A 15,998-nucleotide genomic window follows, 5' to 3' on the forward strand; every position below is an offset into this window, starting at 1 on the left:
TTAGGAATATTCTATTATAAGGTAAATCAAAAGAACTGACAATACCAAGTTCTACCAAGGATGAATAGGAATCAGAGCTCTTTTTCATTGCTATTGGCATGCAAAATAGTACAGCCACTTTGGATGACACTTTTAGAGTTATCTAAAGGTGGACTTGGACTATTTAAAATGTACATTGTAAACATTAGGAAAACTACTAAAAAAGTTTTAAAAAATAGTATAAATAATAAGTCAAGAAATGAGATAAAATGGAATCATAAAAAATACCCAAGGAAGGGCTTCCCTGGTGGCACAGTGGTTGAGAGTCTGTCTGCCGATGCAGGGGACACGGGTTCGTGCCCCGGTCCGAGAAGATCCCACGTGCCACGGAGCGGCTGGGCCCGTGAGCCATGGCTGCTGGGCCTGCGCGTCCGGAGCCTGTGCTCCGCAACGGGAGAGGCCACAACAGTGAGAGGCCCGCATACCGCAAAAAAAAAAACAAAACAAAAAAAAACCCAAGGAAATTCAGAGAAGGTAGAAAAAGAGGAAAAAAGAAACAAGGAGTAAATACAACAAATAGAAAACAGCAAGAAGGTAGATTTAGAGTCAACTACATCAGTAATCTCTTCAAATATAAATTGCCTAACCACACCAGTCAAAATGCAAAGATTGTCAAAATGGATCAAAAAAAAATTCTACTATATGTTGTCTACAAGAAATGAACTTTAAATATAAAGACTCAGGATAAAACTTAAGGGGTGATGTGGGGACAAGGGATATATGGAGCTGTCTGTACCTTTGTCTCAGTTTTGCTGTGAACCTAAAACTGCTCTAAAAAATAGTCTATTTAATTTTTTTAATTTAAAGTTAAGGGATGGAAATAGAAACACCATGAAATGCTAATCAAAACAACAGTAACTATGTTAATTTCAGACAAAGCAGTCTTCAGAACATGGAAGATTATCATGGATAAAGAGGCACATAACATAGTAATAAAGGGTTCAGTTCTCCAAGAGAACCTGTAACTATCCTAAAAATGTAGCACCTAACAATAAACCATCAAAACGCATGAAGCAAAAACTGGCAGAGATAAAAGTAGAAGTAAACAAATCCACAATTTCAGTTGGTTTTAATACCTCTCTCAGTAACCGATAGATTAAGCAGGCACCGTCAACCAGCTTGACCCAATTGATATTTATAGAACAGTCCATCCAACAACAGTAAAGTACACATTGTTCTGAAGTTTAAATGAAACATTCATCAAGGTAGACCACATTCTGGGCCATAAAACAAAGCTCAAAAATTTTAAAGACTCTAAAAACATATAGAGTATTTACATTGACCATAACAGAAAAAACTAGAAGTCTATAACAGAAAAGTCCCAAATATTTGGAAATTAAGCTATACACTTCCAAAAAATGTATAAGTAAAATAAGTCTCAAGGAAAGTTAAAAATATATTGAACTAAATGAAAATGAATATACAACTTATCAAAATTTGTGGTAAACAACGAAAGCAGTGGCTGGAGGGGGATGCATGGCAATAAACACACACACACACACGCACAATCTGTGTGCAGACAACTACAAAGCACTGATTAAAAACATGAAAGAACACAAGTAATTGGAAAGACATTCCATGCTCATAGGTTAGAAGACCCAATATTTTTAAGATGTGAATTCTCAGTATGATCTATAGATTCAGTGCGATCCCACTCAAAGAATCCCAGCAGACTTTTTTATAGATATTGACAAACTGATTCAAAAATGTATGTGGAGGGGGCTTCCCTGGTAGCGCAGTGGTTAAGAATCTGCCTGCCAATGCAGGGGACACAGGTTCGAGCCCTTGTCCGGGAAGATCCCACACACTGTGGAGCAACTAAGCCCGTGCTCACAACTACTGAGCCCGTGCACCTAGAACCTGTGCTCCGCAACAAAAGAAGCCACCGCAATGAGAAGCCCATGCACTGCAATGAAGAGTAGCCCCCCTCGCCGCAACTAGAGGAAAGCCAGCATGCAGTAACGAAGACCCAGCGCAGCCAAAAATAAATAAAAATTTAAAATAAATAAATAAATAAATAACGTATGTGGAAAGACAAAGGTATCAGAATAGCCAATACACTTCTGGAAAAAAATTAAGTCAAGGGGCTTAAATTAACCTTAGTACAGTTAACACAAACAACACGGGGTTAGGGTGCCAACTTTTTGAGCAGTCAAAAATCTGAGTGTAATTTACAGTCAGCCCTCTGTATATACGTAGTTCTTTCATATATGTGGTTTTACATCCACAGATCAATTTAACTGCAAATCAGGTAGTACTATAGTATTTACTATTGAAAAAAGTCTGCTTATAAGTAGACCCAAACAGTTCAAACCTGTGTTGTTCAAGGATCAACTACAATCAAGGCAGTGTGGTGTTGTCAAAAGGGTAGATACATAGAACAGTGGAACAAAATTGAGAGCCCAGAAATAGACCCACACAGATATGGTAAACAGATTTTTGACAAAAGTGCAAAGTCAATTCAATAAAGAAAGGACTGTTTTTTTCAACAGGTGGTGTTAGAACAGTTGGACATCCCTATGCAAAAGAGCAAAACAAAACAAAATGTTCACACCTGCCTCATACTTTGTGTAAAAAATAGCTCAAAGTTGATCATAAGCCTAACTGTAAAATGCAAAACTATAAAACTGTATGAGAAAATGTTTGTTACCTTGGATTAAGCAAAGAGTTCTTAGATGCAACTTCAAAAGCTTAATCCATAAAGGAAAAAATGGTAAATTGGACTCTATCAAAATTCAAAACATTTTCTCTGTGAAAGACACTGTTAAAAGAATGAAAAGAAAAGCCACACAGACGTGGAGAAAATATTTGCAAACCACATGCTTGAGAAAAGGTTTGTATGCAGATTTTAGAAAAACCTCTTAAAACTTAACAGTAAGAAAACAAATAACCCAATTTTTAAAAGCGTAGAAAGATCTGAACAGGCACTTCACCAGAGGACCAAAGTATGGCAAATAAGCATATGAAAACATGCTCAACATGATTTCATTAGGTAAATGCAAATTAAAGCCACAATGAGATGCTACTATACACCTATTAGAATGACTAAAATCCAAAAAAACCTGGCAGTACTTAATGCTGACAAGAATGCAGAGCAATAGGAACTTGTATTCATTGCTGGTAATAATACAAGAATAGTATAGCCACTCTGGAAGAAAATTTGGTAGTTTCTTATAAAGTTAAACATGGACTTGTCAACAGTTGCACTCCTAGGTGTTTACCCAACTGATTTGTAAACTTATGTCCACAGCAAAAACCCACACATGAAAAACCACCTTATTCATAATTGTCAAAAGTGGGAAGCTATCAAAATATCCTTCAATAGGTTAATTAACAAACTATAGTACATCCATACAATGGAATACTATTCAGCAATCAGAAGGAATGACATGACATTCTGTTGAAGGCAAAACTATAGGGACAGTAAACAAATCAGTGGTTGCTAGGGGTCTGGAGAGTGTGGTTACCCATAAGTATAGGGGAAATGCTAGAATGAGTCATGTGGTACTGGATTATAGTTGAAGACATCAGTATAAACTCATGTTTAGCCTAATATAGATACAGATGTATAGATGCAGAAATAATTACAGTCGACCCTTGAACGATGCAGGAGTTATGGGTGCCAACCCTCTGTGCAGTCAAAAATCCGCATATAACTTGTAGATTGCCCTCTGTATACACAGCTCTGAGTCCAAGCTCACTCTGCTCGCTGCACAACAGGCCAATAAATCAGGAGATGAGGTGTTGAGGCAAGGAACAGTGACTTATTTGGAAAGCCAGGCATCTGAGAAGATGGTGCACTAATGTCCTAGAGTATCATCTTATTGGGGTCTGGATGCCAGTTTATTTTATAGAACAGAGAGGGGGAGGAGATGAGGAAGTAAACTAAAAAGGCCACAAGTCTTGCAAAACATCTCCTGGTTTGACCAGCCTCGGGGAGGGGATGTGTTAATTTCTTCTTTCTTGCAGCCATTCACTGGTGGGCAGGGTCAGGATGTTTCCCTGTGAGCTGAACAAAGGCACTTTAGTTTAACATTCAGGCAGAGGGGCAGGGTTCCCCAAGGTAGACCATTATGTATGCCAGTAGCTATAGACAACATCCTTTTAGTGATTAGAGTAACAAAAAACAACAGAGAGCAAAGGTTAAAATAAAAGAAACAGATCCAGCATGGAGTCTGATTTTGCTCTTCCCTGCTACAGTTGCTCTGTATCCACATTTCCACATTCTCGGGTTCAACCAACCACAGACTGTGTAGTACCATAGCATGTACTATTGAAAAAAAGTCTGTGTGTAAGTGGACCTGTGCAGTTCAAACCCATGTTGTTAAAGGGTCGACTGTATAGATATGTTTTTACACATAGATTAGTATATTTCCTAGCTCTAGCCACTGAGAGGTCCTGGAAACAATGACACCACAGTGGAAATGAGAACACCCAGATCTTGGTTTCTAATACCATGCTCCAAGAAAAGGAACCAAGGGCTCCTTAGAAAAATGGACTATTGTAGAGCTGGGTCAGAGAAAATACAAGATGAGCCTGGAGAATCTTGAAGTCCCAGAAAGTAGGGAAGTGCTCAAAAAAATGACGAGGCAATGTTAAAGGGACACAGGAGCTAACTAAAAGAGCTTCTAATGGCCAAATCTGAAAGAATTTGAGCAAGAAAATAAATAATATAATATTAGATTATAACCAAAAGTATAAAATAAATGAATCCATGCTGATACATGAATAAATAGGGAGAGTACATATAAATGTCCCATACAAAAGAATTCCAAATAATTTATGTAGATATTCCTCCTCCCCCAACTATGGAGGTGGATCTCAAGTCCCCAGTCCTAGAATGCAGGCTGCACTTAGTGATTTGCTGCCGAAGAATAGAATATGGAAGGAGGGTGGGGTAACTTAAGTAGAGAAATGTAGCAAACACTACCTTTGATAGCATGTACCAGTGATATGATATGGTGAGAAGGGCACCTCACTCCTGTGGCGATCTTCGCGAAAACTTATAACCCCACTTTAACCATGATAAAAGCATCAGATAAACCCAAATTGTGGGACATTCTAACAAAATGCCTGACCAGTACCTCTCGAAACTGTCAAGGTCATCAAAAACAAGGAAAGTCACAGCCCAGAGGAGCCTAAGGAGACATGACTAAATGTAATGTGGGTCTTGGATGGGATCCTGGGGCAGAAAAAAGGCATTAGGGGAAAACTAATAAGATTCAAATAAATTATGGGATTTAATTAATAAATAATGTATCAATATTCATTCATCAGTTGTGACAAATTTACCATACTAATATATGGTATTAGTAATAAGGGAAACTGGGCAATGGCTGTATGGGAACTCTTGTATTTGCAACTTTTCTGTAAACTTAAAATCATTCTAAAATTTAAAACAAATTCATTAACAGAGAGGTAGTGGAAACCTCAAGCCATAAGTTTCACTATGAAAGGGAAAATGAGGTGGAGTGGTAGTGGAGGGGGAATATTGTTTTAAGATGGAAGACATTGCAACATGTTCGCTGATGAGAATGATCCAGTAGGAGGGAAAATTTGATGATGCAAAAGAGGGGGATAGAAAAATTTCAGAAGTGTAGTACCTGAGTAGGAAAGAGAGAGGATCTGATTCATAAATGAGAGTGTTGGCCTTGATTAAGTGCACAGATATTTCAACCATAGTAACAAGAAGGAAGGCCGAATATATGGGCACAGATGCATGTAAGTGGGTGGATGTGGAGCATGGGTTTGTGGAGATTGTCTTCTAATGGCTTCCGTATTCCCTTTGAAGGAGTAAGCAAGGTAATCAGTTGAAAGTGGGAAGGGAGAGGTGGTGTTGGCAGTTTGAGGAGAGAAGAGACTATGTATAATACTGTTCTTGGAGACTGAGTAAGTGATTTTACTAAGAAATTATGCAAGGACTGTTTGGCAGCATTGAGTACTCATTTGCTATTTCGGTGATGATTTTAAAATGAAAGTAACCAATACAGTTTAATTTTTTTTTCTCTAACAATGTTTAGCTGCTTGGCTGCAGGCACAGAGGAGGTGTGGACCTGAGTGGATCCGGGTCAGAGCTTTGTCAGGGAAGCATGGCAGAGGGAGATAGGGGGGCAAGGGAGTTAAGGGTGTTTGCAAGGAATTCATTAAAATGATGGATCATGGAAGGTGGGCCCTGTAAGGAGGGGATCGAAGACATTAAAGGAGGCAAGATGATGGATAACAAAAAGGAGCTTGTGGTCAATGGATTGGAGCTTTTTGTGTAGTTGAAGGATTATTACAGTGAAGAGTGCCTGAATAATTGAGCTGGAAAAGCAACAACAGGTAGTCAGAGTATAGGGTGTTTGAAATGAAAATTATGAAGGTATTACAATTAATAATGATTAAGCTGCCAAGAATGATGACGGGGTGACAGTAAAAGACAGTAAACTGATCTTCATTTATTTAAAAATAAAGTGACTCAGGAGATACATGATTAGAGTAATTAAGAAGTTCAGAGTTACATAGGATAGCATGAGCTTCAAAGCAGCAATGAGGCAACTATCCTACCAGGATTACTATAGCCTTGCCTTGATACCTTGATGATCTAGAAACTAGAGCAGTTTTTCCAAAGTTCAATCTGATTTTAGTACTCTGATTTTAAAAATTGCTTTATAGAGGCCCGCTGTTAGAGATGATGATTGGCTGAAGGTGGCAGGAGAAAAAAGTGGAAATGGAGAGGTCAGGTGGATTTCAGAGTGATATAGGAGGCAGAAGTAACAAACCTTGGTGATTGATTAAATGTAGGTTACAAGAGAAATGAGTTGAGTCCTAAGTTTCTCTTCTGTATTGACATTTTGGCAAGACCTAATTAATAAACATTTGTTCAGTGTCAACTTTATACAGAACCAAAGATGGAAGACGTAGTCCCTACCTTAATGTAAACATAAAACATAAAATGAGTAAATAAATATAAGAAGCATAAATAGCTTATGCCATATGCAAATGCAAATTAAATTGATACATACCAACTACTTAAGTTCAAAGGAAATGTAGGGTTAGTCAAGGAAGCTTCCTTGAATTAAATTAATTTTTAGCTAGATTTTGAAAGAAAAGATGGTCATTTAATTAGCGGAGCCTATAATTTTAAGGAGAAAAATGGCAAGAGCAGAGGTAATAATGAGTTCCAGCCATGGAAAGGACAGTAAGCATACCAACTTGACTAAAATAAAGGGGATTTTTTGGAGCTTTTTAAGATATGAGTCCATCCCCATAGTACAAATTATTCCACTACTGTACAGTATGTGCCTGGCAACTTCTCACCCATCTAATAGGGCAGGAGAAGATCATTCATAGTTTTGATGACAGGATCATTCTCATTTCTGAATGAGCAAGTACCAGGAGCCAGGCGTTGTGATAAATGCAAAGCATGCAGTGATGGAGAAGACACATTCCCTATCCTCAAGGCACCGTCTTATGGCAAAAACACACACACAGTTATAAGACAGTGTGTTAAATGCTTTTAGACAGTATATGGAGTGCTATGAGAACAAAGAGGAGAGTCACCTAACCCAAACTAAAGAGTTATAAATGACTGCCTGCAGGATATGAGCAGACTCATGAATATTTAAATATGAATTAGGCAAGGGAAAAAGAGTGAGAAGGTAAGGATGAATGTTCTGGTCAGAGGGAACTGCATGTGCAAGAGCTTGAAGGTTATAGTTTGTCAAAACCCTGGATTACCTCAGTGTAATGACCAATCTGAATGAGGGTTGGTGGTACTTAATCACTTTTGTCACTCTAAGGGAGTGGTTCTCAGTAGTTTTAGTTTATGAATCTCATAGAAGTTCTGTTGCAAGCTATGGATCCTCTCTATAGAAAAATACAGAACCACACACACACACACACACACACACACACACACACACACACACACACACACACACACACACACACACACACACAGAGTTTTACATATCATTCCATGGATCCTAGGTCAAGAACTCCAACTTCAGATCACCACCAAATAATAGCCCCATTCCACAGTATCAGCAGTTGCTATATCAGAGACTCAGTTAACTTCAGTGTCTGGATTTTCAAGCATTCAACACCAACTTTTGACTCATAACTAGAAGATGTTATAGGTACATGGAGGTGATGTCCCAGTGGTCCACTCTGCTTCTCTCCCAAGGCTGTTAGAAGGGAAAGGCATTTCCTCCCAGGTAATAAGCTACCTACTGGCAGCATGCCTTAGACAAAAGGATTTCTTGTAATACTCTTCTCAGACAGTTTGTATGGACTGCATGGGTCACTCTTTTCTGTTTCTATATGTATCTCAGGGTTTTTTGTTGAAAATCTGGACATTTTAGGTTATATCTTATAGAAATTGATTTCTGACCTCGCAGGGGGATTGTTGCTGTATGTGCGTTTTGTTTATTTGTTTATTGACTTCTCTGGAGTAATTTGTTTTTAACTGTGGCTTCTGTGTATCACAGTGGGGTCAGCATAACTCAGTGGTCCTCAACTGGGGGGATTTTGCCACCACAGGAGACACTTGGCAATGTCTGGGAACATTTTTAGTTGTCACAACTGGCGAGGAGGATGCTTCTAGCATCTAGTGGGTGGAGACTAGGGATGCTGTTAAGCATCCTACAATGCACAAGAAATTATCTAGCCCTAGATGTCCATAGTACCAAGGTTTGAGAAACCCTGGTATAGTTTAGTGGCCAGCTAACAATCGGTTAGAGGTTAAGCTAAAAACCTTAAGCCAGTAAGGCTTCCACCGTTTGCCAATGGATGTGTGTGTGGATTGGGGCACACAAAGTTTAGGCTGTTACTAAGTCTGCCCGGGCTTTCAGTTTCTGCCATTCTTCACATGTCTCCACTGTGCCTCACATTCCTCCAGGGACATGTAGATAACTAGGGCCCTTTCCAATCTCTCCTTATTGTGTGCACAGCCTTACCGAACACCGGGGATGTGAGGGGGCTTTCCAAGGCCCACTATAGCTGTCTCATTCCCTTGATCCCCTTGATAGATTTCTGGCTGTTCTGCGGATCTATTGCTTGTCCCAACCAGTGTGCCTTCCTTGATTGTATTCAACACCCAGGGGCGTGGAGTTTTTATGTGCTCTGCTCCAAATAAATTTAGTCCCCTTCAGCAGCAAAGCTGCTGGCTTTCTTGGCTTGCCTGCCCTGGTAGAACTATTGCTGATGGAGCTGGTAGGGGTGGGGTAGGGAGTAGAAGCACCCCAAGCTAAAACACACAGATTCCCACTGTTCTTACCCAAGGTTCAATAGTTTTTCTTGACTAAATGCTTCTTAATTTGTTGTAAGCCTTTGGTCAATTTCCAGGTCCTAAAATGGTTGTTATTGGTAATTTTGTCCAGTTTTATCATTGTTATTGGGGCAGAGGATTTTCCAAGCTCCTTACTCTGCCTTTCCTGAAGTCTCACCTTCAGAGATTCCCAAGACTACACTTTGAGAAACACTAGCATAGGACTTTGGGGTTGGACAACTTGAGTTCACATCCTAGGTTCACCACCTAATGATTATATGATCTTACAAAGTTATTTAACATCTCTGAGCTTTAGTTTTCTGTCCTTAAAGTGAGAATGATAACATTGTACAAAGTCCATTTGAGGAGTACAGATACACTGCATTTTTAAACTGTTTATTAGGATCTCATTGTAGATACGCCACAGTTTATTCAGCTATTCCTCAACTTCCCCCACTGACAGACATTTAGTCTTATTTTCTAATTATTTTGCTATTATAAACAAAACTATTATGAATATCCTTGTGCATACCTCTTCATATGTGACGGTTTCTATAAGGTAAGTACTGAGAGGTGAATTTCTGGGTCAAGCAATAAATATACATATTTTTTATTATTTTCATAGAAACTTCCAGATTGCCATTCAGTGTGTCTTCACCAATTTATACTCACATTACCAATGTTTGAGAGTATGCATTTCTCCACATCTTTTGAAAACACATGTTTTAATCAAACTTTAAAATTTTTGTCACTCTGATGGATAAAAAATGATATCTTAATACCCATTTCTCTGATTACTACTAAGGTTAGAAGAGTTCATGTGTTTACTGGTCAATTCTGGTGACTTTCCTATTGATATCCTTTGGTCATTTTTCTATTGAGTTTTTATCTTAATGATCACAAGGATTTATTCTATATCCTGGGTATTAACCCTTTTACGTTAAAAAGATTTTTCCTGTTACTTGTCTTTTAACTTTGTTTTTTGCATTGTTTGCAAAACAGAAGGTTTTTATTTTCATACACACAAATTATATTTTATGCTTTTTGTGTCATATTAGAAAGGCTTTTCCTACCTCAAAGTTGTCAAGATATAATAGTTTTATTTTTTATATTTTACTCTATCAGTAGTTTACTGTTGAGGCTGACGTGACTCTAGAATCAATTTTTCAAAATTCATTTTTCCAAAACTAGTTATTGAGTAATCTATCTTTTCACCACTATTACAAAATGCCACCTTTAACATATACCATATTTTCATGTACAGTTGAGTCTGTTTTGAGACTCTATTCTGTCCCCTTGATCTCTTAGTCCATTCTGCATGAATATCATACTTTTTAAATGACTATAGCTTTATAATACATTTTTATATATAGTAAGACTTCCCCTCCATGCCTTTCTTTTTCTTTCTCAAAATTGTTACTTTATTAATTCTGAGTATGATTCTTGGAATTAGCCTGTCCAGTACATGAAAATTTTCACTGGGATTTGGATTGGAAGTACATGGAGTTTTGTGTGTTAATTTGTGGGAGAATTCCTATCTTTTCATTATTGAATCTGCCCATCTGTGAGCATATTTCTCCGTTCAAGTTTCCTTCAAGTCTTTCAGGATAGTTTTATAGATTTCTCCATAGTAATCTTCCACATTTTCATTTTTTCCCAGACACTTTATAGTTTTTGTTCCTCTTATAAATTTGAACTCCTTTTTATTTACCTTGTCTAAATGAATAACCTGATGTATAAGACAGTTTGATTTTTTGCTAACTTTTTATTTTGATACATCTTCAAACTAACAGAAAAGTTGCAAGAATGGTACAAGGACCTCCTTTATATCCTCTATCCATGTCTTCTTTTTATATACTTGAATGGCTTCATTCTCCAAATTTAGAACTCTGATCTGTTTTGAGTTTATCATGGACACCCAGTGACAATATGAGGTATGGACTCAATTTTATCTCTTTGCAAATGATTATCAGTTGTCCCAACACCGTTTATTTAAAAATTCATATTTTCCACAGTGATTACACCTGCCACTTTTTACATACCAAATTTCTATATGCATTCATGTATATTTTTGGACTTTTTATACTCTTCTGTTGTTTTATCTGCCTTTTCCTATACCAACATCACACTGTTTTAATCATAGAAGTTCTGTACTATGTTTTAATATCTAGTAGGGGCTAGTGTCCCCCTCATTGCTCGCAGCTTATTTCTTGGTAGAAGACTTTTTGAAGGAAGTTTTCTGGATCCTGATTTTTTAGTTTTCCTAAATAAATAATGTAAAATAATATAATAATATAAAAGAGTGTGATCTTTTCCTTAGAACTGCAATATGCTAACACCGTGATGCGCTTCGATTATGTCTGGCTTCGAGACCACTGCCTCTCAGCATCTTGCTACAACTCTAAGACTCACCAGCGCAGCCTAGACACTGCCAGTGTGGATTTATGTATCCAGCCAAAGACCATTCGTCTGGATGAGACCACACTCTTTTTCACTTGTGAGTGGACAGGAGACTTGGTCTTCTTTGGGGTACTCTTTTAAAGGACAATTGTTTTACAAAAAATGGTTTGCCCCTTTCCAAAACAGGGTATTCTTTTAGTTACTCTTTGTTTTTCCTTTCTTTGGAAGCATTTATTTTTGAACCTTTTATTTTTCTTCTTAAATAAAATTGCTCTAATCTACAGATGACATCATTCTTAACCAGTAAATTGTTGGCAGTATTTATAATAATTATTATTTATTTTATTTTTTTTTTTTTGCGGTACGCAGGCCTCTCACCGTTGTGGCCTCTCCCGCCGCGGAGCACAGGCTCCGGACGCGCAGGCTCAGCGGCCATGGCTCACGGGCCCAGCCGCTCCGCAGCATGTGGGATCTTCCCGGACCGGGGCACGAACCCACGTCCCCTGCATCGGCAGGCAGACTGTCAACCACTGTGTCACCAGGGAAGCCCTTTATAATTATTATTTTTAATGCCTTTTATTTTTCCCTTAAAAGGGCCAGATGGTCATGTGACTAGATATGATTTGGATTGGCTGGTGAAAAACAGCTATGAAGGGCAGAAACAAAAGGTCATCCAGCCTAGAATCTTATGGAATGCTGAAATCTACCAGCAAGCCCAAGTTCCATCTGTAGATTTCCAGAGCTTCTTAGAAACCAAGGAGGGACTGAAGAACTTTCTACAAAACTTTCTGCTGTATGGAATTGCTTTTGTAGAAAATGTCCCTCCTACTCAGGAACACACAGAGAAGTTGGCAGAAAGGATCAGCTTGATCAGGTAAGTCATTAGTTTCCTGAAATCTGCAGAAATTAATTTCCAGTGACAAGTATGGTCACCCTCGTTTTTCCAGAATATTTTGTGGCCTGAATAACGGGATTCCCATTTATAGTGCTTTATCTGAAGCCCAGATGTCTAATCTCTAAAGACACTTACATGTTTAATATGGTGAAGACTTCAAAGTCATTGGTATTTTTTTCGAGCCCAGTGATGCTCAAAGTAGGAGTTAGTCATTGTACACTAGAAAGAGCACTAACTGAGTAAAGAGAACCAGATAGTAGTCTGAGTTCTACCATCAAGCAGTTGGGTAAACATAGACAACTGCATAACACACACACCCCTACCCTCAATCCTCACCCCCGCCGCCCCAGTAGCCTCTATTTTCCTATCTGATCAGTAACAGGATTGAATAAGATGGTGTCTAAAGATCATCTACTTTTGACCTTCTGTTATTCCTAAGGCTTAATTCAGAGCCTGGTTGTTAATACTACTGCCTTATACTGTATAGCATTTAACCAGCATATTCAAATCCGTTATTTTCATTGGTCATTATAGTAATCCTGATAAGTGTGTATTTTATCTCCTGTTCTACTGATGAGGCTCTTACGGCTCAAATGTATTAAGTGGCTTGCCCAGGACTGCTCTGCTAGTAAGCAGTAGAACTGGGATTCAGATAGCTCAGGTTTCCTGATCCTAAATACAATGTTCTTTCCATTGCATTTCTGGGTAGTATATAGATTTATCTTCTGTAGTATTAAATGTGATGTAAACCAACTTTGTTATAATTAGTACTTTCCTTTTATTTCATAAGAGCCAGATACAGCTCATTGTGTAGCAGACAGTATGCTGGGTCATTTGCCCTATCCTAGTAGAGCATAATTAACATTTGTGAACCATTCAGTTTCAAACACAGTTTGAGAACTTTCAAGTAAAAAAGCTGTGCTAGTAAGCAATAGATTGACAGGACTTCAGAGGTTATAGTTCAAAAGGAAGACCATTTCCTGTTTGGACTTCGAGGGTTCAGAGAATAAGATGAACTCTGAAAGCTAAAGAATTAAAGTGACCTTTAGTCAGATCTGAGCCTACTAGGAAAATAACTATGAAATCAAAACCCATGATGTTATTGTATCTCTCCTCAAGGAGAGATACAATAACAGTGATACAGCAACTCTCACTAAATACTTGCTAATATAAACTATCCTTTCTCTTTTTCTTATTCCTACATGTCTAAAAGATGGGTGAAGATCTACATTAATCACTTCTAAAAGCAGCTACCCAAAAACATCTTTTTCTATGTGAGGAAGGTGAGTGCAGGACAGAAGTTTGAGTGTGAAAGCTATTAAAAGTAGAAACATAAACAGAGTGGGATGATTCCCTAAGCTTTCAAGCTATATTATCCTTTCACCCTTTTCCCCCCAGCTTCCTAGAATATTACTCAGTGGAGGAATTGTTTAGACTGGTGATGTGTTCAACTGTCATATTTACCTTATAGATGGAAATCTGGAGCCAAACAATCTATTGTTATTTGTGAATAATTAAAGAAAGTATTGGAAAGAGTTTTGAATGATAAGAATGAAAGGTTTCCTATACTTCATTTGACAGAGAAACCATCTATGGGAGGATGTGGTATTTCACTTCAGACTTCTCCAGGGGTGACACTGCATACACCAAGCTAGCTCTGGATCGGCACACTGACACTACCTATTTTCAAGAGCCCTGTGGGTAGGTGGATTAGAATTTTCCAAAGTGGGATCATTACGTGTGATGGTCTTGAATAGTTTCTTAATCATTCTCTGTTTTATTTGAACCGAGATCATATCTGCTGCTGCTGATTTGTATGACTGTTTCTTTTCTCCATAGAAACATGATCATTTTTAAACACCCTAGCTCAGTCTTCTTTAGACTTATAGGAATAAAATTTTTGAAATGATTGAAAATCTACCTTACTACATAAATGGATGTAAATTTTGCTTAATTTACATTTTTCTCAAAGTAATTACAAATAACTTACCAAAAATGTATTGATTAACCATTAGTTTGGGAATTTGTACAGTTTTTCATATTTAGTTATTATATTGCAAAGGGGTCAATCTTCCAAACACAGCTACTTTGGGTATGGTAGTAAGAGGAATTTAAATCCAATTTCCAAGAAGTTGGAGAGGAGGAATGAATGAAAAATAACCTTATTACATGGACTCCGAAGCTATTGAGTCAAAGATAACGTATACCATACTTTTTTGCAGCTTTATTGAGATATAATTGACATGTGACATTGTGTAAATATAAGGTGTACAATGTGTTGACTTGATATGGTCGTATACTGTAATATTATTACCACCAGTAGCTAACAGAGAGTAGATCTTAAATCTTCTCACCACAGCAAAGAAATAGTAATTATTTGACATGATACATTGATTTCCTTTAAGGGTTTGGAACCTAAGAATATTTGGTTCAGAGGAGGAAGAATAAAGCATCTTTTTGACATCCTGCTCAATGTTATGGATACACAGAAAGTCCTGCATCCTCATTCTACAGGATGCAGAAGGAAGAATATGAGGAAATGGGATGAGAAACAGTTGGACAGGGGTTGAGGTTCAAATATTGACTAGCTCTTTTCTCTCTGACCACTACCAGAGATACACAGTTGTCTGTGCCTTTAATTTAACCCTTTCTAATCAATGGCAAGGACCAAGTACATGAGCAGTATAATGAGAGTGGTTAAGAGTTCAGGCTATGGAATCAACCAGACCTGGATTTGTATCCCAGCTGGAACATAGGTTAGCTTTGTGATCTTGGAAAATAACTTAACCTCTCTGTGCCTCAGTTTCTTCATCTGTAGAATGGGACTAGTAATAAAACCTGTCCATTTGTATTGCTTAGGGATTAAGTTACATGATGTATTTAAAGCACTTGGCATACTTCCTAGAACATAATAAACGTTCAATAAATACTAGCTATTATTATTATCATTTTAGCCATTGTCGTCGTCGTCATCATCATCGTTATATGCCTTATGCTTTCTAAAGCTACCTTTGCTCAGGATCTCATCCTTTCCAACCTCCTTGGGGATTTCTCTCTCCTGTATCTTCAGCCTTCCATACATATTGACTCCTTCCTATCAGCTTCTCATTTCTTAAATCTCTACTTTTGTACACTTCCTTTGACTCTACCTCCTTCTAGTTACAGCCCCGCCTTACTCCTCACCTTCACAGCTAAACTTATTGAAATAATTGTCTACATTCAGTGTCTTTTCATTCTCACTTCTCATTCATTCTTCAAACCTGTAGTCAGCTAGTTTATCCACCCCCCTCCCAATTAAAAATTAATCTCTCCAAAGTCACCAGCAACTAACTTATTGCCATACCCAGTGTGTACCTTTCAGTCTTCATCTTATTTGACCCCTGGGGCCATTTACCACTGCCTCTTCTTAAATAT

General features: G+C 37.9%; 1 protein-coding gene across 4 annotated transcripts in view; it reads left to right on the forward strand.

Moving 5' to 3' along the window:
- Nucleotides 1-15,998, forward strand: part of TMLHE (trimethyllysine hydroxylase, epsilon) — a 66,796-nt gene that overhangs the window by 22,714 nt on the left and 28,084 nt on the right. For all 4 annotated transcript variants that reach the window (XM_060003050.1, XM_060003051.1, XM_060003053.1 and 1 more), the window contains exons 3-5: nt 11,610-11,786; nt 12,284-12,563; nt 14,166-14,285. In XM_060003050.1, the coding sequence (XP_059859033.1) occupies nt 11,610-11,786; nt 12,284-12,563; nt 14,166-14,285 (577 nt within the window). The remainder of the gene's footprint in view (nt 1-11,609; nt 11,787-12,283; nt 12,564-14,165; nt 14,286-15,998) is intronic.

This window comes from Delphinus delphis, chromosome X, assembly GCF_949987515.2.
Source record: "Delphinus delphis chromosome X, mDelDel1.2, whole genome shotgun sequence".
In the NCBI taxonomy this organism is placed as follows: Eukaryota; Metazoa; Chordata; class Mammalia; order Artiodactyla; family Delphinidae; genus Delphinus; species Delphinus delphis.